The sequence below is a fragment of the Acipenser ruthenus genome, chromosome 36 (genome assembly GCF_902713425.1).
Source record: "Acipenser ruthenus chromosome 36, fAciRut3.2 maternal haplotype, whole genome shotgun sequence".
Classification (NCBI taxonomy): domain Eukaryota; kingdom Metazoa; phylum Chordata; class Actinopteri; order Acipenseriformes; family Acipenseridae; genus Acipenser; species Acipenser ruthenus.
Window position 1 is genome coordinate 10,009,210 of NC_081224.1, and position 25,017 is coordinate 10,034,226.

A 25,017-nucleotide genomic window follows, 5' to 3' on the forward strand; every position below is an offset into this window, starting at 1 on the left:
TAGCTGTGTATTTTTGTTTTCCACCAACCCACTACCAACCGAGTATAAAAACGGTACCTGCTGGAACTAGGTGGGTGTTTAAATGTTAAATCCACTGCCAAGACTTCTTGAATAGGCAGGAGCTGTTGAATAGGCAGGAGCTGTTTTCAATGTTTGTTTTACAGAAATTGCTACCAAAAACTTCGGATTAAAACGACACTACATCGGCAGACAAGTTCTCGAGTTTCCAGAACACTCTCTCTCTCTCTCTCTCCGTTGACAGGCATTCAGTCTAGTAACAGTCTAAATGACTGTTGTTTGGGTTTGGCACACCTCTTGCCCAAATAAAGACTCTACATTCCTTCTGTTCGGGTTTCTACGTGTTTGTAAGATCTCTCGTCCAGCTCTTTCTCTTCGCTTTAACTTCCTCTCCGCCCCCGCCCCCTCTCTCTCTCCCTGTATTTCAGCGTGCTGAGTTAAAATTGGTTACATCTCCTTATTACTTTAAGAATACGAACGCTATTTCAGTCCAGTCTCAGAAAACAGACCTTGTTGGTGATCCAATTCCATATATAATTCAATGTAAAACAACATAATAAAAACAATCTAATTTTATTAAATAAAATTGCTATTAATCGCGTATTGTTTAGTACATATAAATACCAGATACTTAATTTGCGTTTGTTGATGTACATAATAATAATAATAATAGTAATAGGCTACACTGGTGGTCAGAATTATGTGTCACCTGCCTTGACCGCTGTCTCTGGACAGATACCTATCTTACTTCGTGTTTCACAATCAGGCCCTTCGTTCACACAACATCCTGGTGTCCTTGAATAGATCAGTATGCCCTCTTTAAAAATGTTGATTTTAATTAAAAAAAACCTCTCCCACAGGTGCATCGATACCCCCAAAACGGTATCAATGTACTCCCCAATGCAGGATGCCTGTGTAGGGCAATTGTTCTTCATTGAACACCAAACCCTGCTGGATTTTGAATCAGTCTTGGTCGTCACCATCCGGGCTCCGAGCATCTATCGACGTCATTGCTCGATGTATTTGATCAGGAGCCTACAGTATCACAGTAGCTAATCTTTGAACTAATTCGTAAAAAAAAAAAAAAAAAACGCACCTCATTGTCAGCGCTCAGCCTGCTAGTCGTCACTATAATATATTACGTATTGTTATAAAGTCGTGTTCCTTATTTGGCAAGTAAGTGGACAGGGGTCTGAAGTATTGCCAATCAATGGTGAGTGTGTGTGTCAGTGTCTGTGTGTGTGTCTGTGTGTGTGTCTGTGAGTGTGTGTGTGTCAGTGTCTGTGTGTGTCTGTGTGTGTGTGTCAGTGTCTGTGTGTGTGTCTGTGTGTGTGTGTGTCTGTGTGTGTGTCTGTGAGTGTGTGTCAGTGTCTGTGTGTGTGTCTGTGTGTGTGTGTCAGTGTCTGTGTGTGTCTGTGTGTGTCAGTGTCTGTGTGTGTGTGTGTGTGTGTGTGTGTGTGTGTGTGTGTCTGTGTGTCTGTGTGTGTGTATTTTCTTGTTTTTTTATTATTAATAATAATTTCAGGAACAATATAAACGATAGATTATATTCTGTCAGCAGCTGGTGTTACGTAAAACATTTTTTTTTAATTAATATAGGCTAGTCTTTAATAAACCAAAGGTGGAAAAAATGACATTGCTAGCATATTGCTACCTAATACCATCGAGCTGACATCACTGAGAAACGTTATTGGACCCCGGCTGGGCCAATCGGAGCGTTTCACGAGGAGACACAAATGGGACCAAAAAAAGTTTAAAAAGTTGCACAACACCTTTGAAAACTACGCTGAGCGGGCACACACACACACACACACGCACACAGTCGGATAGCAGCGAACGCCGGTCAGGATTTAAATCTCACCTCCTCCTTCTGTTCAACGCGTCTCTGTCCAGCGCTGGGATCGATAGGAATCATGTCATCCGGACACTTCAACAAAGGACCCGCGTACGGGCTCTCCGCTGAAATTAAAAACAAGGTAAGTGCTGAAGTTAGACAGCGATACGCGATAGCGCGTCCCGTAGATAAGAGACGGTCCCTTCAACACAAGGTCCGTTTAAATAATAGGAGAAACGGTCGGCCAGTATTTCTGCCAAATCCAGTTAAAACTCGTATCCCACCACCGTGTTCTGCTTCAGTATTGCGGTGAAGTAACTTGGAAAAATACTACAGCAGCCAGCTCAGTGGGTGATAAACAGGTGTATTAAAAAATAAATAAAATAAAATAAAACTTTTGAAAAAGAAGAATGAATACAACACGTTTTCACCTGCATTTTGTTGTTCTGTGTGTGTTTGTTTGTTTGTTTTTTACTGATGAAAAACTATATGTCACTTTAGTTAAAGTCGATCACATCATGTATCACCTACCGGTACCCGCTTAATATCACATTCGGAAAACAAAGCGAAAGACTGGAGGCATTAAGAAACGCATTATACCATACAGAACACTGTTTGAAATGTAGTTTCAGTGTGCTGTGCAGGTTTGTAGACTGTATTGTATCACTGTGTGTGTGTGTGTGTGTGTGTGTGTGTGTGTCTGTTTGTGTGTGTGTGTGTGTGTGTGTGTGTGTGTGTGTGTCTGTGTGTGTGTGTGTGTGTGTGTCTGTGTGTGTGTGTGTGTGTGTGTGTGTGTGTGTGTGTGTGTGTGTGTGTCTGTGTGTGTGTGTGTGTGTGTGTGTGTGTGTGATATATTTAAGTTATCTTATGTAACTTTGTTCTACAGCTGAGGCGACAAGTTTTCAAAATGTCACATTTTTTTGTCAAGTATATGGAAATCTACAAAGCAATTCAATTCAGCATTATTCAGCAGCTTTCATTCGACTTCATGAAGAAGCAGGATTAGAGAGAATTATATATGATGAAAGTAAAACAGAAGGACTACAGCGTGTGATTTTTGCAGACGCTGTGAAACCCACAGATGATCAAATTCACAGCGCTATTCATAAACACAGCACAGCAAAGGCAACAATGACAGTTCTGTAATCGTGTAATGAAAATCACTAGGGAGGTTTCCTTTTAACTGCCTACAAGTTTTTAGTATGAATCTTGAAGCCCCTCCGTTGGAGCGCTGTTAGGGTTTCATGATGGCACGTGAATGTGGATGAGACTGCATGTGTGTAACATGTATGTGGAATGACCTGACACAGCATCCACACACATCCTGTTGTATAAACACTGCCGCTGAGCGACGTGTTTGACATGCACATCTTTTATGAAACATTAAACTTTAATTCATATGTGCCCTTCCTAGAAAAGAGGCTGCTTTTCTTTCGCATTGTGCTTGAATGGCTGCCCTTACAGTTAGGGGAGTGCAGGTTCGGTCTTCCCTCATCGCGCTACAGCGGACCGTACCGGCCAGGCGAGCTCAGAGCGGACACCTGCAGGGCTTGTCCTCCAGAGGGCGCCAGCTCGCTGACATGCGCTCTCGAGTTCCTGGGTATAAACATCACCTTTTTTTAAGTTAACAGGAATATGCTGTTATCATGTATGCAATTAATTGGTAAGCACTGTGCTTGTATAATTCTTAAACCTCTAAATGAACCTAATATATTGACACAAAACAAGTTAGAAAACAATACTGACGAATGACAACGGAATTAACTTTCCCCACCTGTGGCTCTCACTCACCTTCTCGGGCAGCACAGACTCTCTGTGGGCCTAGGGGCTCCCACAGGTAGGCTTGGTGGTCCAGTGGTTAATGAAAAGGGCTCTGTACCAGGAGATCCCTGATTCAAATCCCGGCTCAGCCACTGACTCACTGTGTGTGGCCCTGAGCAAGTCACTTCACCTCCTTGTGCTCCGTCCTTCGGATGAGACGTCAAACAAACTAGGTCCTATTGGAAGTGACTCTGCAACAGCAGATGCGATGCAGTTAAGTCACTTTGGAGAAAAGCATCTGCTAAATAACAATAATACATTAAAATACCTACTGCACATTCTATATAGGGCAGCAGTGTGGAGTTGTGGTTAGGGCTCTTGACCAGAGGGTCGTGGGTTCAATCCCAGGTGGGGGACACTGCTGCTGTACCCTTGAGCAAGGTACTTTACCTAGATTGCTCCAGTAAAAAACCCAACTGTATAAATGGGTAATTGTATGTAAAAATAATGTGATATCTTGTAACAATTGTAAGTCGCCCTGGATAAGGGCGTCTTCTAAGTAATAAATAATTATTATTACTTATCCAGACACCCTTATCCAGGGCAACTTACAATTGTTACAAGATATCACATTATTTTTACATACAATTACATTATTTTTTACACATTATTTTTACATACAATTATCCATTTTTATACAGTTGGGTTTTTACTGGAAGCAATCTCAGTAAAGTACCTTGCTCAAGGGTACAGCAGCAGTGTCCCCCACCAGGGATTGAACCCACAACTCTCCGGTCAAGAGTCCAGAGCCCTAACCACTACTCCACACTGCTGCCCTGATAGTTAATAATAATAGTTAATCTAAAGTCTGGAGGAATTCTATAGAGATCAGAGGTCACGGCTGCCAGCAGGCATGATGTCACAGCGCATCCGCCATCGCAGTAAAGGAAGGACTTGCACATTATGAATACATCTTTGGGGAAATCGTCTAAAATGAAAAATGTCCCTTTAATAAAAACCTCGCGATCTGGAAGGGAAAGCTCTGATCTGGCAACACTGAAATCAGCAGGGACTAGCAGCTTTGGAACTTCGGGTAGTTTTATTTCTGTAGCAGGGTTGAAGCAATATTATCACAGAGGTATCGCGTGTTTAGTCTTGAGACTGAAAATGTTTTATTGGTAATCCACGGTAAGCGTGTTTCTGTAGAGAGATGCTCATAAAGACATGCTGAGGGGGGATGTTAGGAGCCAGGGAACATGACTTGAATCCAGTCACCCCTCTGTTGTGGGAGAGGACAGGGGTTTATTTTAAAAAGCCAGCAAGCTAAACGATGAGAACAAAACTGTGTGAGAGAGAAAGAACTAAGAAGTTGGGAGAAAGTGGCAGTTATCGTGATCGTTGCTCGCTGCAGATCTGTCGTCATGTAGAACACCTTTGTGTTTCGGCCCTCGATGAGGAACGAGGGCTCGGTGTTTCGAGAACGTGGCTTTATTAACACGCTGTCTGGTGTTGTTTTGTTTCTGTCCCTCAGCCCAGCACATTAAGAGACACGGGGGACTGACCAAAGAGAAAGGGAGGCTCTTATACTCTCTGAACAGCCTCCCTCTGCTCTGTACTGGTGCAGCAGAGAAAGAGAAAGGGAGGCTCTTATACTCTCCGAACAGCCTCCCTCTGTGCTAATGAAGCAGAGAAAGAAAGAGAGGCTCTTATACTCTCTGAACAGCCTCCCTCTGCTCTGTGTTGGAGGAGCAGAGAAAGAGAAAGGGAGGCTCTTATACTCTCTGAACACCCTTCCTCTGTGCTGGTGGAGCAGAGAAAGAGAAACGGAGGCTCTTATACTCTCTGAACAGCCTCCCTCTGCTCTGTGCTGGAGGAGCAGAGAAAAAGAAAGGGAGGCTCTTATACTCTCTGAACAGACTCCCTCTGTGCTAATGAAGCAGAGAAAGAAAGGGAGGCTCTTATACTCTCTGAACAGCCTCCCTCTGCTCTGTGCTGGTGGAGCAGAGAAAGAGAAAGCAAGGCTCTTATACTCTCTGAACAGCCTCCCTCTGCGCTGCTGGAGCAGAGAAAGACAAAGCAAGGCTCTTATACTCTCTGAACAGCCTCCCTCTGTGCTGGAGGAGCAGAGAAAGGGAGGCTCTTATGCTCTCTGAACAGCCTCCCTCTGTGCTGATGAAGCAGAGAATAGGAGGCTCTTATACTCCCTGAACAGCCTCCCTCTATGCTGATGAAGCAGAGAATAGGAGGCTTTTATACTCTCTGAACAGCCTCCCTCTGTGCTGATGAAGCAGAGAAAGGGAGGCTCTTATACTCTCTGAACAGCCTCCCTCTGTGCTGATTAAGAAAGTGTTAATAATATAGCATTGAAGCCTATTCCCCATGCTGTATAGCATTTTTCCAGGTCAGCTCCCTGTAGAAATGAATCTGCCGTGATTCTGAAGTGCTGTTTGTTTGTCAGACTCCCTGTTGATGGTAAAGCAGATCTCACTGTTTCTCGCCTGCGGTTGAAATTTCACATCCCTTCGTTAACGCATGCAGCTGCGCTCCAGTAACTAAACCCAGCAATGAGTTCACCTTCATTGAAATGCCCTTTTCATGACTACAGCCTAAAAATGCAGTTCACGGTTTAGTACGTGGCTACAGCTGCCAGGTCTCCCCTGGTAAAGGCACGGCCGCGTGGTGTGCAGGGGGAGTCACAAAGTCAGGGGAGCGCAGGGGTCCCCGAGGGTCTCCCCTGGTAAAGGCACGGCCGCGTGGTGTGCAGGGGGAGTCACAAAGTCAGGGGAGCGCAGGGGTCCCCGAGGGTCTCACCTGGTAAAGGCACGGCCGCGTGGTGTGCAGGGTGAGTCACACAGTCAGGGGAGCGCAGGGGTCCCCGAGGGTCTCCCCTGGTAAAGGCACGGCCGCGTGGTGTGCAGGGTGAGTCACACAGTCAGGTGAGCGCAGGGGTCCCCGAGGGTCTCCCCTGGTAAAGGCACGGCCGCGTGGTGTGCAGGGTGAGTCACACAGTCAGGGGAGCGCAGGGGTCCCCGAGGGTCTCACCTGGTAAAGGCACGGCCGCGTGGTATGCAGGGGGAGTCACACAGTCAGGGGAGCGCAGGGGTCCCCGAGGGTCTCCCCTGGTAAAGGCACAGCCGCGTGGTGTGCAGGGGGGAGTCACACAGTCAGGGGAGCACAGGGGTCCCCGAGGGTCTCCCCTGGTAAAGGCACAGCCGCGTGGTGTGCAGGGGGAGTCACACAGTCAGGGGAGCGCAGGTTCCTGGCTGTATGAAGTCGCCGATCTTCGCTGGGGATTCCACAAGGAGCATCTAGCTTAGGGAGACAAAATTGGCAGGGACCATCTCTCCTTATTGCACTACAGTGAGCCCTACTGGCCGGGCACACAGGGAGCTCAGAGGGGACAGCTGCAGGGCTGGCCTGTGTTCTAGGGGCTGTGGAGCTCCTGGGTGTGAAGAGGCGATTGACTTGGGGATCAGAGCACCCCCACTGACCTTCAGTTCTGATGAGATGAGATTTGCTGGGATGAGGAATGGTAGCACAATGGGATGAAAATGCGATTGGTAGAATGTGTATCCAAAGAGAAACATTGGCAGCTGATAATGAAACTAAAAACTAGCAAAAATCAAGGCTTGCAAACATGCATGTTTGCAAGCCTTGATTTTTGCTAGCTTTTGCACCTGCAAAGTGAAATTGCCCCTACCCTTTTAGGGTCGTCTTTCCCGTCAATAACCAATCAGCTGCTTCCCCTGTTGACTGACACGCTTTCAGCCAGTAACAGGACCCCGAAAACACTGCTGAGATGAAACGACCTAGAAAGTGTAACAGATTTCCTGGAAGACAAGGCAAGCACACTGAGAACTTTCTGTAGTACCAGATGCTGCACATTCGAGACCTGAATTGTGTCTGGAAGTGAAACACCAGCCTGATCAAATTATTGTGCTAGCTGCAAACGCTGCAAGGGAAAAGATAAATGACTTTTGAAGCCACTTCTTATTTGTTCATGTTCTTATTAGGAAGTGGAACGCGAGCAAACCCAAATAAGAACCATCTTTTCCTCTACTGATGTTCAGCAGGCAGACAGGTACTTAGCGCCATATTTGGCATCAGTATATCTTGAAGTCAGTGGAAGACCAAGTCACCATGTAAAGTGTGTGTTCAACAAGGCATTCCACTTACTCAAAGAGGCCACTCAGTGTGTCACGCAGACTGCAGTGAAGCAGCTGCAAAGGAAGGTCAAGCTAAAAACCTAGTGTTAATTACACAACACAAAAGAATGGGTTCTGCACAACCATTGATTTAATACAGACCCTGTCATGATCAAACTAAAGGGTTACCCCACCCCGCAGTGTTTTTATCCTGTGCTGTCCGTATCACACCAGTGCAGTGTTGTGTTATTTTTGATTAATTTAGCTCTTTTCCATAGAAACGCGTCAAATCTGTGCAGTGAATTGTGGGATTGTAGTCCTGGGCAAGCGTTAATCTCGGATTCTAAAATCAACGAACAACTAGATCTCCCAGTATGCGCACAGCGGTAGATAATTCAGTGGCTTTTGCTTGTTTCAAAGCATGTTTTGTGTCGGTAAAAATGACTGGGTGAGAGGAAGAATCCATTCCAAATGCTTTCAAATCACTCAGTGTGGAATGAATTGCCATTGGTCGGAACTCAATTGTATAGCTGAGGGCTAAGGTCACACTGACACGAGATTTGAACGGACTGAGGAAAGATGTTCAGTCCAGGCATTTGTTTCATAGTTCTGGATTATGCATTCAAGAAATGAGCAATGAAGTTGCAGACCTGCTTGCAAACAGTAGGGGGCTCCAACTGCCATACCATGCCAACTTAATGTATATAGCGTCCTGCGTACACCAGCATCCCAGGATGCACTGCAAATGTTTAACAAACACTAGTTACTCATAACCAGAATTGTCTTAAAGTTGGCAGATATTCAATAAATCCATTAATTAAAGTGGATTTCAACCCCCCCCCCCCAAAAAAAAACTGTCCTTCCCTCATGTTTACAATTGCGTGCCAATTAACAGCAACTAGCTTCTGCATTGAGTGTTTTAAAAGCTGATTGGAAGATTCGTCTCCTCTCATCCGGGGGCATTGACATTTTTTTTACTGCCGTGAGCTGACAGTGAAAAGTCTGTCTGCAGCCTTGGTCGATCTGCCCTTGATTCGGTACTCAATTGTAAAGGTGGGGGAAGGACAGCTGTTCTCGTTTTGAAATCAACACGTTAATGAATGGATTTATTTAATACCTGCCGATTTTAAACACTTCTTAAAGGCAACAATTAGTAACTATATTATTTATTTATTTAGCAGACGCCTTTATCCAAGGCGACTTACATTTACAGTTGACATGTTTTGGTCAGATCGCAATAGAAAATAAACAAAATGGTTTACTGTATGTTTGTAAGGGTTCGGTGGCTAACCCTCTAATCATGTTGACAGTGTGCAACAAATACACTCTGAATTTGATTAGAGGCAGCCACTGAATACTTACAAACATACGATAAACACACTCTGTGCTTTGTGTTGTTATATACAGTTATTTTAATGGCTTCGGAGTTGCTACAGTGCCAATGAAGAAGAAGAAAAAACGTCCCATTTTTTCGCTCCGAAAACCTGATATTCATGCGGCCTTGTGTGGCCTCAGGCCTCAACTAAGACCCCCCAATTTACTTGAACCAGGCCTGTGCATTAGGTTTGTACTTTATTATTAATATTATTATTATTATTATTATTATTATTATTGAAAATTATTTTGTATTCGTTTTTTAAACGTACCACAGAAAAATAGAAAACACACACGAATATAAATAATAATATTAACAATAATTACATAGTTAAGAACGTGCTCCAATGTCAATTACTTTGACACCTGCGTTTTATAAACACAAGCAAACGCAGATTGGACAGCTCTCTAGTTAATGATGACACTGACAATTAATAATAAAGACGCTGGGTTGTTTTGTGTTGGCCAGCTGTAATCTCTGGTTAATCTTCAAAAAAATAAAGTTCTACACGAATCTGTGATCTGTCAGACCCCTGAGATAACTTTAATATATTATTATTTTATTCGTTTCGACAGCATTTGAAGCTGTTTAGCCGTTTATAAAATATCCCTTTTGGGAATGTCGCAGGACGACCGGTTGATTAAAAATAACCCTGTTTAAAGAAAAGGCTTGAATTCCTTTCCTATTCGAGACAGTGATGTCAGAGGCAGGACCTCCCGTGCGCGCGTTGAGCTTTTTTTTGGTGAAGGATTTTCAGGAATTTTTCAAGCAATTAAAGTTAGAGCTGTTCTCTTGTGCTACTGTAATGCCAGCTCCTGTTTTCCCTGTTTTTATTTTTAGTTTCCAGGATAACTTCAGTTTAAAATCTTATCAGTGCTGTGCCGAGCGTGGGGTTTTCATGTCCGAATAACGTTTCAAAATGTCAAAGAATATTCTAATATTCTTTTCGAATTAGCTGGAAAATAAAAGTATAATTCATCATATTACAGTAAAAACCCCATCAAATGACATATCTCAAAAGAAAGCAGCGTGAAGCGCTCTTCTGTACAGAATATTATTATTATTTGTTTATTTAGCAGACGCCTTTATCCAAGGCGACTTACAGAGACTAGGGTGTCTCAATTGTCCTTCAATTATACGACAGTGTGACCTTTCAACCCTTCTAGCCCCGCCTACTCTCTCTATATATTGTAGCGAGCACAGGGTAAGGAAACAGCATGGCAAACACCATACAAAAAGAAATATCTGAACTGCTTCAATATGACAGTCAGCTGGAGGAGCACAAGAAATTATTCCACATGCTGGAACTCATTTCAATGCATATTTACCACGATACCAACCCCTCGCTTGAATACCACTGATTGCATTTCCATTCATCTGTTTCACTGCCATTCCTTATTCTGTATATACTGTTGCTATACATCACGGTCAGCAACTTTCTCATCACACTGACAGCTCTGATTTCTAATTTACAATCCAGCGTACCTTTGCCCTGAATAGAATTCATTTTTCAGGGTCATTAAACAGCACATTGCTGTCCCAGACTACAAACCTCGACTGGTCTGCGTGGCATGGAAAGGCTCCTTTGAAACTGCTGCTGTAACAGACCTGCAAACGAAAGCTGGCTAGATGGTCCGCCACTCAGCTATATTGTTCCTGCATTTCATGTCAACCTGTTTGTGTTGGCACAGCGCCCCCCGGAGAGAGAAAGGGGGAGGACAGGGGAGGAGGGGGGGGGAGTAAGCCAAAAGCAATGCTTGCCATCCCTGTTTTTAATTTACAGCTGGGGAAAAATGTTATACTGGCACTCACTGTGGAATCCTCAGGATAAACAGAGTTTCAATATCCCTTCTAAAGGGGACTCTGAGCAAACACAGTGGATCTGGGGAACAGTTTAGACATGATTCTGAGAGCTCTACTGAGGGGTTCTTTCAACGTTTATAAACCGTCGTCGAAAACACAAAACGACATACAAAGTGCATCTAGACGAGAACAAGATATTAAGTAAGATGATATTTCCGAACTCTACCAGACAGCGGAGCAATCAACAGCCTAATACCCTAATCGATCGTCACAGATGCATTTATTTCTTAGCAGACGCCCTTATCCAGGGCGACTTACAATTGTTACAAGATATCACATTATTTTTACATACAATTACCCATTTATACAGTTGGGTTTTTTACTGGAGCAATCTAGGTAAAGTACCTTGCTCAAGGGTACAGCAGCAGTGTCCCCCACCTGGGATTGAACCCACGACCCTCCGGTCAAGAGTCCAGAGCTCTAACCACTACTCTTTTTTTTTTAAAATAGACTGTTTAGCTTTATTTTTTGAATCAGGAAAATGAAAATAAATTCCTACAGAATCCATGTTTTAATATAGACTGGCAATGGGAGGTCTAATTTGATGTGTCGATTCACCAATATGTCATTGAAGCTCAGGAAATTTAAGGACGGATGATCAATAACCGATGCATGAATTAATTGTTGCATCTCCAGTACCAAGTATATTTCATAGCCGCTTCAAACACTAAATGTATCACAGTTGTTCCAGATATTAAAAAAAAAAAACGCTTTGAGATTTTAGAATGGGGAGATGTTTATTAACATGGATAGCGTTTACTGTTTAGCAAAATATGAGCAAGGAAGAGTTTCTGTGAAGAATTCACAAGGCAGACTCACGCAACCTTCGCATTGGATTCCACAGCAAACGACCTTCACATACCTACAGAAGAGAGTCTTTGCAATTCCAATAGTTCCTTTAAAGGAGTTCTACTAACCAAGGTTTAAAGAAATCGCTCGCTGCAACATTCTCTAAAAACTCCCTAATCATTTTTCATTTGCTCTTTTTTGTTTTTCAATTTGGTGAAGCCCAATCTTATCATCTTCATTCATAGCAAAGTGTAATAAAGCACAGAGAGGTCTGGTAATACACAGGGAAGCATTGTAAAGCACAGAGAGGTGTGGTGAAGCATAGGGAAGCATTGTAAAGCACAGAGAGGTGTGGTAAAGCACAGGGAGGCATTGTAAAGCACAGAGAGGTCTGGTAAAGCATAGGGAAGCATTGTAAAGCACAGAGAGGTCTGGTAAAGCATAGGGAAGCATTGTAAAGCACAGAGAGGTCTGGTAAAGCATAGGAAAGCATTGTAAAGCACAGAGAGGTGTGGTAAAGCATAGGGAAGCATTGTAAAGCACAGAGAGGTCTGGTAAAGCATAGGGAAGCATTGTAAAGCACAGAGAGGTCTGGTAAAGCATAGGGAAGCATTGTAAAGCACAGAGAGGTCTGGTAAAGCATAGGGAAGCATTGTAAAGCACAGAGAGGTCTGGTAAAGCATATTAAAAAAAAAAAAAAACATGGTAAACTAACCTTTATAAAAGTTTGCCACAGTAAAATTACAGCAAAGTGTAATAAAGCACAGCGAAAGCACAGTAAAGCACATGCAAGCATTGTAAAGTCCAGTACAGTAAAACATATTAAGAAACATGGCAAACTATTATAAACTGTGGTAAATGCATAGCATAAGGATGGGGAAAATGCAAAAAAAAACAAAAAACAAAACATGTACATTTACCATTGAATTATTGTATCAGGGAGTCCTCCATTGGATGCTTCCATAATAACCCCTTGTGCTCTTTGTGCCCCAGCTAGCCCAGAAGTATGACGCCCAGAAAGAGGAGGAGCTTCGGCTGTGGATCGAGGACGTGACGGGCAGGAAGATAGCGGGGGGCTTCATGGAGGGGCTGAAGGATGGGGTGGTGCTGTGCGAGTGAGTATCGAGGGATATCTATAGCTTCATATTGAAGGATGGGGTGGTGCTGTGCGAGTGAGTATTGAGGGATATCTATAGCTTCATATTGAAGGATGGGGTGGTGCTGTGCGAGGGAGTATTGAGGGATCTCTATAGCTTCATATTGAAGGATGGGGTGGTGCTGTGCGAGTGAGTATTGAGGGATATCTATAGCTTCATATTGAAGGATGGGGTGGTGCTGTGCGAGGGAGTATTGAGGGATATCTATAGCTTCATATTGAAGGATGGGGTGGTGCTGTGCGAGTGAGTATTGAGGGATCTCTATAGCTTCATATTGAAGGATGGGGTGGTGCTGTGTGAGTGAGTATTGAGGGATATCTATAGCTTCATATTGAAGGATGGGGTGGTGCTGTGGGAGGGAGTATTGAGGGATCTCTATAGCTTCATATTGAAGGATGGGGTGGTGCTGTGCGAGTGAGTATTGAGGGATATCTATAGCTTCATATTGAAGGATGGGGTGGGTCTGTGCGAGTGAGTATGAGGGATATCTATAGCTTCATATTGAAGGATGGGGTGGTGCTGTGCGAGTGAGTATTGAGGGATATCTATAGCTTCATATTGAAGGATGGGGTGGTGCTGTGGGAGGGAGTATTGAGGGATATCTATAGCTTCATATTGAAGGATGGGGTGGTGCTGTGCGAGTGAGTATTGAGGGATCTCTATAGCTTCATATTGAAGGATGGGGTGGTGCTGTGCGAGTGAGTATTGAGGGATCTCTATAGCTTCATATTGAAGGATGGGGTGGGTATGTGCGAGTGAGTATTGAGGGATCTCTATAGCTTCATATTGAAGGATGGGGTGGGTCTGTGCGAGTGAGTATTGAGGGATATCTATAGCTTCATATTGAAGGATGGGGTGGTGCTGTGCGAGTGAGTATTGAGGGATCTCTATAGCTTCATATTGAAGGATGGGGTGGTGCTGTGCGAGTGAGTATTGAGGGATATCTATAGCTTCATATTGAAGGATGGGGTGGTGCTGTGCGAGTGAGTATTGAGGGATATCTATAGCTTCATATTGAAGGATGGGGTGGTGCTGTGCGAGTGAGTATTGAGGGATATCTATAGCTTCATATTGAAGGATGGGGTGGTGCTGTGCGAGTGAGTATTGAGGGATCTCTATAGCTTCATATTGATTATCTAGGGTATGTTAAGCACAGATGTATCTAAATTAATGATAGTATCTTAAAAGAAAATATGATCGAACTTTGATCAGTTAATGTAAATACATTCAATTAAAATACCAAGATTAACTTAATAATTCAATATATTTCCTTTCTGAATATATGTTAAACAATATTCCCCATTGGTTGAATAGAGGTTTATCTATAACAGGGCTTAATAACATTCAAAAATAAAATCAGTCAACTCAGTTTGAAAGTAGAATTACTTTTGTTTTGTGTCAAGAGCCACACCCACACTGACTTGGGAGCGGCGAAGACAAACACACACTGTCCTCCGAAGCGTGTGCCGTCAGCCGCCTGCTTCTTTTCACACTGCAGACTCACCATGCAGCCACCTCAGAGCTACAGCGTCGGAGGACAACGCAGCTCTGGGCAGCTTACAGGAAAGCCCGCAGGCGCCCGGCCAGACTACAGGGGTCGCTGGTGCACGGTGAGCCGAGGATACCTTGGCCGACCTAACCCTCCCTCCCCCTGGGCCGTGCTCGGCCAATTGTGCCCCACCCCCTGGGAGCTCCTGTCCTCGGTCGGCTGTGGAATAGCCTGGACTCGAACCGGCGACGTCCAGACTATAGAGCGCATCTGGATGCGCCACTCGGGAGCCCCCCTAGTGTTATATTTTTAAACCAACTCTTTTCAAATATTTAATCACCCACCATGGATGGGCAACGCATTTCTCAACATCGACTCGCGAGCGTTCGCCAGGAGAAAGAGGATTTCTCTTCTAAGGATCGCCGTGTCTCCAGATCACGCTCCCTCCTGCAACAGCGCTGGCTTTCAGTTCCCACGCTGCGCCGCTCGTTTAAATCAGCCGTGTTGCTGGAGGTAGCGTGAACTGGATACACTGCGGCGTTTGGAAGAAAAAAAACATCTCCTGGCAAACAAATGAAAGTTGAAAAAAAACCAAGTCACTCAATAACATGAAAAGGATCTGGACTGTGTTGAATATCACAGCAAAGGTAAAGTCTTGAGAGTCTTGGAAACACTGCAGGGGGTTCTGGGATGCTTTAGCTAAGGCATTATTTGTGTTGTTTTGCTCGTGCAGTTACAGGCATCGCATCCTGGTGACTTTGTAACCCTCCGAAGTTAAAAGCTCCATGTGGTCAGATCATTATGTATTTTTTTCTCCCCTTCAGATTGATCAACAAACTGCAGCCGGGATCAGTCAGAAAAATCAACCAGTCCACACAAAACTGGCACCAGGTACCATTTCATGTCATAAATCGTATTATAAACCGCACGGCGGAAATCAACCAATCACAGTGCAGCATTTGCCAGAATTCCAGTACTGATGTCATCCCGTGCATAGAACGCCACACCTAATTCCAATGTTCAAAAATCTAAATAAAATACACACACACACACACACACACACACACACACACACACACACACACACACACACAGAGCTGGTCCCTTTTGTAAAATGGATGATCCTATTAACGTCACCCTTTCTTTAAATTTCAAGGAACTTAGTTAGTTTCTCCGGTTGCCCTTTTTGTTTTAAATAAAGTGTCACCCGTGACACAGCCCCTGTAGGCCTGCCCGCATTATTCGGGGACTGTGGCAGCTGATTCTGGACTGAACCATTTCACAACCTGGGGGAGGGGAGGGCAGACAGTCTGTGTGATTTATAATAAATGAATCTGTGGTGTGTAGGGCGCCTCTTATCGTGTAAGCGATGTCATTTCACACAGATTGAGCAGCTCAGCTTCGCTTCATGATCCTCTCACCCAAACTGCACGAGATGACACCCTGCACACCGCGGATTCATTTATAATCACTGGCAAGATCCAGATAACTAACCTGATGTATCTCTTTATTTTGCAGCTAGAAAACATTGGTAACTTCATCAAGGCCATCACAGAGTATGGTTTGAGACCCAACGATATTTTCGAAGCCAACGACCTCTTTGAGAATTTTAACCACACCCAAGTCCAGAGCACTCTCATAACGCTGGCAGGAGTGGTAAGAGAATGGCTCCCTTAATGCTGGAAATAATGCACAGAAAAAACGTTTGGGAAACGAGAAAAAGCCTTTCAGCCCATCAAGGCTTGTCCCTTGTTAGCGCACCATTCTCCTCTACTGGGGGGAACTCATTTAAAAGCACAGACTGGTCTTTATTTAAATGTCCCCAGTGTTTTAGATCCCACTGCTTCACCTGGCGGGCAGCTCCATGCATTTCTAACTCTCTGTGTAAAACAAGGCTTCCTGCCTTCTGCTCTAAACTCTTCTCGGCTTCTATTCATGCTCTCTCATCCTACTCTCTGTGCTGAATGTGAAGCAGTGTCTTGGGTTAACTTTATCTGTTCCATTTCTGAAAGACCTCAATCAAGTCCACTCTTTCCCTTCTATTCACTCGTCTGAAGAGATCTCATTCATTTAGCCTGTCCTCACCGCTCATGTGTAAGTCAATGTAAATACAGAGAATGAAAACTTGGATTAAGTGCTCAAATTAGGGCAGCTATTTCACCTCTTCTGAATCACATAATGCAGAACCATTAAGGTCTTTTAAAGACTCCACCTGTGTATAGATGTCCCCCCGTGCAATTTTTGTTTGAGTAAAATGTTCATGTTTGTGATTTATAATATATTAACTGCACGACATCTCGTTATTTTAAGATAACACACAACACTTCCATCTCAGGATGCAGTGTAGGCAGAGCCACTGCTGCCCTCTGCTGGCCAGACTCTGCCAGTGCAGCTAGCTTCTCTGTTTTAACAATCCAACACCTATCATAACACTGTCAGTCAGGCAACCAGGACTGCACTGGCGGAACTGACTGCAAGGTATTGACCAATGAAGTTGCTTTCTATAATACCCTTGAACTTCAGCACAGGCATTGCAGTCGGTAACCTGCTTTGACCCAGAAGACACTGTTAAACTTTCCTGAGAGATGCTACACCTGGTTGTGTTGCAGGCCTTGTCTCACCTCTTCTCTGTTCCTATCTGGGCCAGGCCAAGACCAAAGGTTTCCGTTCCAAGTTTGAAGTGGGGGTGAAGTTCGCTGAGAGGCAGCACAGACAGTTCAACCCAGAGCAGCTGCGGGAAGGACGAAACATCATTGGACTGCAGGTGAGGACCTGACAGTTAAACCCACTTAATATCACACCCCTGCTTATCATCATCACATTGAAATGTCCCGCCCACAATGGAATGGGAGCCAATGGAAAGAGGCTCCTGATAATATCACTTTGGTTAATATCACACTCCGCTTATCATCATCACATTGAAATGTCCCGCCCACAATGGAATGGGAGCCAATGGAAAGAGGCTCCTGATAATATCACTTTGGTTAATATCACACTCCGCTTATCATCATCACATTGAAATGTCCCGCCCACAATGGAATGGGAGCCAATGGAAACAGGCTCCTGATAATATCACTTTGGTTAATATCACACTCCGCTTAATAGCAAGGAAATGTAAGTGCCATACAACTACTAAGAGATGAATAATTATTATTATTATTATTATTTATTTCTTAGCAGACGCCCTTATCCAGGGCGACTTACAATTGTTACAAGATATCACATTATACATTATACAGATATCACATTATTTTTACATACAATTACCCATTTATACAGTTGGGTTTTTACTGGAGCAATCTAGGTAAAGTACCTTGCTCAAGGGTACAACAGCAGTGTCCCCCACCTGGGATTGAACCCACGACCCTCCGGTCAAGAGTCCAGAGCCCTAACCACTACTCCACACTGCTGCCCTAATAATGAACTGAACTAAGTACTGCAGTAAATGTATTACAGTTAAACTGTAGTAAATACACGCTACTGTCTTTAGAAACACGAAACGAAACGCAAGAGATTCAGTGACAAAGCTTTCGATAATAAGTCTAAGACATTGATGAAGACTTCAATAAGTCTAAGACATTGATGAAGACTTCAATAAGTCTAAGACACTGATGAAGACTTCTTTGGGGACACCAGACTGTATTGCAGGGATGGTAATAAGACCCCTATCTCAGGGGGGTCCAATCCCGGTCCTGGAGGGTTATTCCGCTCCAGGTTTTACAGGTGAGATGATGAACTACTTCAGTGTCTGGACTGAGGTTTAATCGGTTCAATTAAACCATTTAGAACAGGGTTGGAACAAAGATCAGGAGCGGAAGGGCTAGCTTTGGCCACTCCTGCCCTATTGCACAGCAGCTTCCCCCATTCCAGGTTTTACTACCAGCTTGATTAGCCACAGTGTATAGGTGACAAGCACAGCTGTGTCTTATTAAGCTCACGGTCAAACCAGGAATGGATCAAGCTGCTATGCAATGGGAGTCTTATTTCCAGCCCTGGATTTGGTGGCTTCTAAGACGTCTAGTTACTGTCTCACAACAAAGAATAAGTGAATGAAGGGATCCCACCTGTTGACTCTTAACTAGATGGGCACCAACAAGTTTGCCAGCCAGAAGGGCATGACATCGTATGGGACCCGACGCCACCTGTACGACCCCAAGAGTGGCTCGGAGAAGCCCATGGACCAGTCGACCATCAGCCTCCAGATGGGAACCAACAAGGGAGCCAGCCAGGTAAGCTGCAGATACACTCACACAGTGTGACACAGCCATGGGCGACTTCATCCTGCTAGAACTACATACAGAAGCTGTCATGCCCAACCCTGATACACTCACACAGTGTGACACAGCCATGGGCGACTTCATCCTGCTAGAACTACATACAGAAGCTGTCATGTCCCGATCCTGTAAGACACGATCCTCTCTATTAACTGATGCACTTCTGGCTTGTGTCATTCACACAGGCTGCTGCTACCAACTGAACGGTATGGATAGAAACTGATCAATGCACATTTTATTATGGGTCTGAAACAGTGAGTGCAGCTCTGCGCAGGACAGAATTGATTACTTTTGACATGCTGCCCAGTTTAACCATGTTCAATAACACAAAACAAGAAGGCGACAGATTCACAGAATTACTGTAGCGGTAAAAAGCTGAAACAAGATTGTTTTTCTACTTGATTTTCTCATGGTTTTATCTCTAAATAAGTATCTCTCTCTCCCTCTCTCATCCCCCCTCCCCCTCTCTCTCTCGTACCCTCTCCCCATCTCTCCCCCTTTCTCTCTCTCCCTCTCTCCCCTCTCCCCATCTCTCCTCCTTTCTCTCCTCTCTCTCCATCTCTCCTCCTTTCTCTCCTCTCTCCCCCCTCTCTCTCTCTCGTCCCCTCTCCCCCTCTCTCTCTCTCTCTCTCCTCCTCTCCCCCCTCTCTGTCCCCCTCTCTCCCTCTCTCCCCTCTCTCCTCTCTCTCCCTCTCTCCCCTCTCCCTCTCTCTCTCCTCTCTCTCTCTCTCTCTCTCTCTCTCCATCTCCCCTCTCTCCCCTCTCCCTCTCTACCCCTCTCTCCCCCTCTCTCTCTCTCCTCTCTCCCCTCTCCCTCTCTCTCCCTCTCTCCCCCTCTCTCTCCTCTCTCTCTCTCTCCCTCTCTCCCCCTCTCTCCCCTCTCCCTCTCTCCCCTCTCTCTCCTCTCTCCCCTCTCCCTCTCTCTCCCTCTCTCCCCCTCTCTCTCCTCTCTCCCCTCTCTCCTCTCTCCCCCTCTCTCTCCTCTCTCTCCCTCTCTCCCCTCTCCCTCTCTCCCCCTCTCTCTCCTCTCTCTCTCTCTCTCTCTCTCCCCTCTCCCCCTCTCTCTCCTCTCTCCCCCTCTCTCTCCTCTCTCTCTCTCTCTCTCTCTCTCCCCTCTCCCTCTCTCCCCCTCTCTCCCTCTCCTCTCTCCTCTCTCTCTCTCTCTCCCCCTCTCTCCCCTCTCCCTCTCTCCCCCTCTCTCTCCTCTCTCTCTCTCTCTCTCTCTCTCCCTCTCTCCCCCTCTCTCCCCTCTCCCTCTCTCCCCTCTCTCTCCTCTCTCCCCTCTCCCTCTCTCTCCCTCTCTCCCCCTCTCTCTCCTCTCTCCCCTCTCTCCTCTCTCCCCCTCTCTCTCCTCTCTCTCCCTCTCTCCCCTCTCCCTCTCTCCCCCTCTCTCTCCTCTCTCTCTCTCTCTCTCTCTCCCTCTCCCCTCTCCCCTCTCTCCCCCTCTCTCTCTCTCTCTCTCCCCTCTCTCCCTCTCTCCCCCTCTCTCCTCTCTCTCCCCCCTCTCTCTCTCCTCTCTCTCTCTCTCTCTCTCTCCCCTCTCCCCCTCTCTCTCCTCTCTCCCTCTCTCTCTCCTCTCTCTCTCTCTCTCTCTCCCCTCTCCCTCTCTCCCCCTCTCTCCCTCTCCTCTCTCCTCTCTCTCTCTCTCTCCCCCTCTCTCCCTCTCTCCCCTCTCTCCTCTCTCTCCCTCTCTCCCCTCTCCCTCTCTCTCCCTCTCTCTCCTCTCTCTCTCTCTCTCTCTCCCTCTCCTCTCTCCCCCTCTCTCCCCTCTCCCTCTCACCTCCTCTCGTCTTGCCTGTAGTCTGGTATGACAGCCCCTGGCACCAAGCGTCAGATCTATGAGCAGAAGCTGGGCATGGAGAAATGCGATTCCATGAACGTGTCACTCCAGATGGGCACCAACAAGATGGCCTCCCAGCAAGGCATGACTGTCTACGGGCTGGGGAGGCAGGTCTACGACCCCAAGTACTGCGGCAACGGAGAGCAACTAAACCTCTCCGAGGATTACAACTCTCACAACTCCCAAGATTACTGCGACTAGCCTGGAGGGGGCGCCACAGACTCAAAACCCCAGCGCCACGAGGCATGCCCCCCCCCCCCTCACTGAAACAGCCAGGAAGCGTGACAAAAATATATTGTGGCAAAAAAGAACCCCCTTTAACACTTACATATAAATTGCTTTTTATTGCATTAGATTTGAAGTTCTCTTGCTCCAGTTTTGAGTTCTGACCTTTTATTCTTTCGGCTTTGCTTTGTCTGGAGAACTCTAAGTGCCAGGCACCAAACAGCCTTTCTGCTTTCCATTCAATCATGTGACACTGGGACCAAAACCTGTATTTACAGGTGGAGTCGGTGGGGCCGGCAGAGTTGAAAGGTCACGTTGTCACATGTTTGGAAGGCCGCTGAGTCCCGGCACCTCTGATTCTCCAGGTGAGCTCCGTGCCTCTCAGAGCCAGGTCAAGGCAGATTGAGAGACCACGTGGAAGATCTCAGTGTTGGAGTGACGGGTCTCAGACCCCTCAGAACGTCTGCAGACCTCATCAGATAGTAGCTGAGGTCACTTTCCCACGCAGACCAGAGCCTGCTTCGTATTGCTCTGCTTGCAGCTCTCCCAGTTTTACTGCGATTCTGGTGACGTTGCCACCGTGCTGTAGATTAGAGTATTAGCAGTTAATCCTGTCTAATGTGCCACTAGTTTCACCTTGGTTCCTTGGGGTCTAGAATTTGCTCTTGTGACTGTGCAAACCTATTTTAAATGGATTTTTTTTTTTAAAAGTACTTTGGACATCTGGCTGTCTTTTAAATATATATATATATATATATATATATATATATATAATTTCATTTTCTTAAACCTTTTTATTCCATTTAAAAAAAGCAAAATGATGCTTGAGGTGAAGTAAGAATTCTTTTTTCAGCCTTTGCTATTATTAGCCCAGAACATTGCCCTCACACAGGAACGCACAGCGTTACCAGCAATGCAAACACAATGGAGCCGCACAGCACCGTGATCCTGAGCGCAGCCCTGCCTGCCTGCCTGCCTGGTACTGACACAGTGTGGACTGTGTGTTATACCTTTAGATCTCTGCATCACAGTATGATATCCCTGCGGTACCATGCAGCCTAAAGCAGGCCACTCCCATTGTAGCTGCTCAGTTGCCACTGCAGCCTGGTCATGTGACTGGGCAGCTCTCCGCAGTTTCCTGTAAACCCGTCATTGCTTTGGTCTGTGCTAGTCGAATGTTTGAAACAGCCCAGAGTGTGTTCCAGCTGTCCTTTTGCGACGCTGTTCCGTGGCAGAGCTATGTTTACACTCAGATGGAAAACGGGCCTAGTTTGTTTACATCCACCCCTGGTAGGTTTAGCCCGGGAGACACATGCTCCTTCCGCTCCTCTGAAACGCGCTTGACACAGTTTTAGCCTTTAGAAGTGCCACTTGTTTTTTTTATAAGACTTTTCAGGTTATATTTCTAAAACATTACCATGAATGGAAATGCAATTTAACCCTAGAATGCCCATTTCAGCGGCGCATATCAGTGCTTAGCCCACCCCTCTATATTAGTATTCTTTAAATCCAGCCTCACCAGCCAGAATGTTTCATACGCAGAACATGATGTGTTTAGAATAAGAGCAAGTAAATACCCCTGCGTGGTCTTGACATGCATCATGGCATTTCAACACGGGACCACCTTTAGTTATATTCACAGCGTCAGAGCTGTTAACATCACCCTCCTGTTCTCATCACACTGAAATAGCTGCATGTAATGAGACTCAATGAGGACCAGGTTCTGATTATTATTATTTGTTTATTTAGCAGACGCCTTTATCCAAGGCGACTTACAGAGACTAGGGTGTGTGAACTATGCATCAGCTGCAGAGTCACTTACAACTACGTCTCACCCGAAAGACGGAGCACAAGGAGGTGAAGTGACTTGCTCAGGGTCACACAATGAGTCAGTGGCTGAGGTGGGATTTGAACCGGGGACCTCCTGGTTACAAGCCCTTTTCTTTAACCACTGGACCACACAGCCTCCTCCTGATGATAGCAGTGTTCACAGCCCGGTTCATATCAGTCACATTGAAATCACAGCTCTATTGAAAAGCTCACACTTCATTGCAAATACATTTTATTTGTGTATTTTAATCAATGCAATATCTAGTACTATATGTCAAGCTCCACAGCACATTATTATAAAGCAAAATCCAATTTGCAAAGATATTTGTGAGCTCCGGATCATCACATACCAGTATCACCATTAATGTCCAGTGGCTTTGAGGTGGTATTAAAAGGGAAATGAGAAAAGAAATTTGCTGGCACGCAGCAGCCAATCCAAATTGTACTTGAGCTTGTGTTGACTGGTGGGAGCAGAACATTTCAGATGTTAAAGTTAACAATCTCGTTGGGTTTAAAAGAATGCAACATAATTATTCTGCCCCTCACCTATTTTAAGGTAAAACACGAAGACAATTGAAGCTGCACTTGCTAAAGTAATCAGGCATGTGTTTACACACAAGTGTAGTTAACTCAGGCAGGACTAGTGGCTTTGAACCCCGCTGAAAAGCTGTGTGGCTGACATGAATGGTGGCTCTGAAATATGTTAACTGATGCGCTCTCTTTGCTGTCGAGAATCGCTTTGTATATCGTTTTTTGTTTTATTCATCACACCCTGCTTACAAAGACAACTGAAAGCTCCCATGTGGCCTCAATGTAGCTCTCCAGAGTGCACCCATTAACCCGTCCCTCCTGCAACACTGCCCCCCAGTGGATTATTATTATTTGTAAGTATTTATTTGGCAGACGCCTTTATCCAAGGCGACTTGCAGGTGTTACAGGGCAGGCGTGGAATATATTACAGTGTAGTTTACAATAAGGGCAAATACTACTTCTAAAATACAATATGAACTAGGATGCAGCCAGTTATAACAAGTTAGATCTACAATGACCTAATAGCAGTGCAATAGTGCATCAGCTGAGGATCCAGTAACGTGGGGTTTAGATCAGGGGAGTCCAGTGCAGAGTATAGGGGCAGATCTAGAAGGGCAGTCTAAAGAGGTGGGTCTTGAGGAGGAGGAGGAAGGCAGCGGGGGCAGCGTGGAGGTTAGCCGGTAACTGGTCCCACCGCTGTGTAAGAAATAGCGCGTTTATTTAGACCGGTGTGACGCAAACTGAAAATGACATGTAAAGTGATTGAGATCAGCAGGAACACCTTCGATGGGATATTTCCAGTGAGAAATGCTCCGACACGTGGAGAAAGAATGTCACGTGTCTAACGTCATGCACACATGCAACGTCTTGTTCATGTATCAGCTTATAATTAAAATGCAGGGACATCCAATATTCAAAAGGATATGCAGGGAAAAAAAAGGTTCACCCTAACGTCTAAATTGGTTTCAGTTTTGATGAGAATGCATTTTGATTATGTCACCTGAAAATAAATATGAAACATGTTGAATGTCAATAAACACATTTTTAAATACCGAAAAAAAGATGTCTTGTGTTGTTTCTCCAATGAAAGCTGCCAGTAGATGGATACAGATAGAGAATTCAAACACAGAGCACAGCTGTCTGTCCCGGGAGAATCGGGATCCAACAGGATACTCATCGATCGCCATCGCCCCGTCACAGAACCGCCCGCAACGTGCTTGAGAGAAATCCTCAGGACCGAATGCCAGGTTACTGGAAGCCGTTGAAGGGTTGTCGTTAAAATAAGGAGCCACTCTCACAGTGGCTTTCAATATTCAAACTTCAACAGAAACAGACTGCAATGAGCACGATTTTATCATGACCGTTTCACCAGAATCATTATTCATTTTACTGCGGTGTGTCTGTCTGAAAAGTGCGATTCTGCTATATAAAGCAACCAATGCAAACGCATAGCTTTTTTTTCTGCACTTAATAATGCAACATTTCGAAATGCTAGGAAGACGCTTGTAACTGGATTCATCAAGTTGCTTTTATTTCTGAATCTTAGAATACAGTAGAATCGTATTTCATCAGAGCAGTGTGTTGCATTTTCTTGTAAGGGAGAAATACTAAAATAATAATAATAATAATAATAATAATAATAATAATAATAATAATAATAATAATAATGTACCTGATCTTGCACATTTCAGAATATTGTGTTATCTTTGCTGTATGTTTTTAGTGTTGGTACACAATAAAACATATTTACACCCTGCATACAACATTGTGTGTTTCTTCGTTTTGTAATAAAAGTCTATGTCACTAAAGTGCACCATTATCCCAACTGGCAGAACCCCAGCGCTACCCGGCGGTACCCCGTTGCGTGTGATCGGGTATTGAGTGCA

General features: G+C 45.0%; 1 protein-coding gene across 1 annotated transcript; it reads left to right on the forward strand.

Annotated features, from left to right (window-relative positions):
* The first annotated feature begins 1,774 nt into the window (after positions 1–1,774).
* On the forward strand, positions 1,775–24,192 carry LOC131706648 (calponin-1-like). Its single transcript, XM_059008149.1, has 7 exons — positions 1,775–1,994; positions 12,779–12,900; positions 15,256–15,322; positions 15,950–16,087; positions 17,079–17,195; positions 18,514–18,660; positions 20,507–24,192. Exons 1-7 carry the CDS (start codon positions 1,932–1,934, stop codon positions 20,744–20,746), a joined length of 894 nt encoding a protein of 297 aa, XP_058864132.1. The 5' UTR covers positions 1,775–1,931; the 3' UTR covers positions 20,747–24,192.
* Positions 24,193–25,017: the final 825 nt, after the last annotated feature.

What these genes read in the sequence shown, in the direction of transcription:
- LOC131706648 (XM_059008149.1), top strand. Translation starts at nt 1,932, where the DNA reads ATGTCATCCGGACACTTCAACAAAGGACCCGCGTACGGGCTCTCCGCT. An exon ending in GATGGGGTGGTGCTGTGCGA is followed by an intron (nt 12,901 to 15,255) that starts GTGAGTATCGAG and finishes TCTCCCCTTCAG; the next exon opens with ATTGATCAACAAACTGCAGC. An exon ending in GAAACATCATTGGACTGCAG is followed by an intron (nt 17,196 to 18,513) that starts GTGAGGACCTGA and finishes ACTCTTAACTAG; the next exon opens with ATGGGCACCAACAAGTTTGC.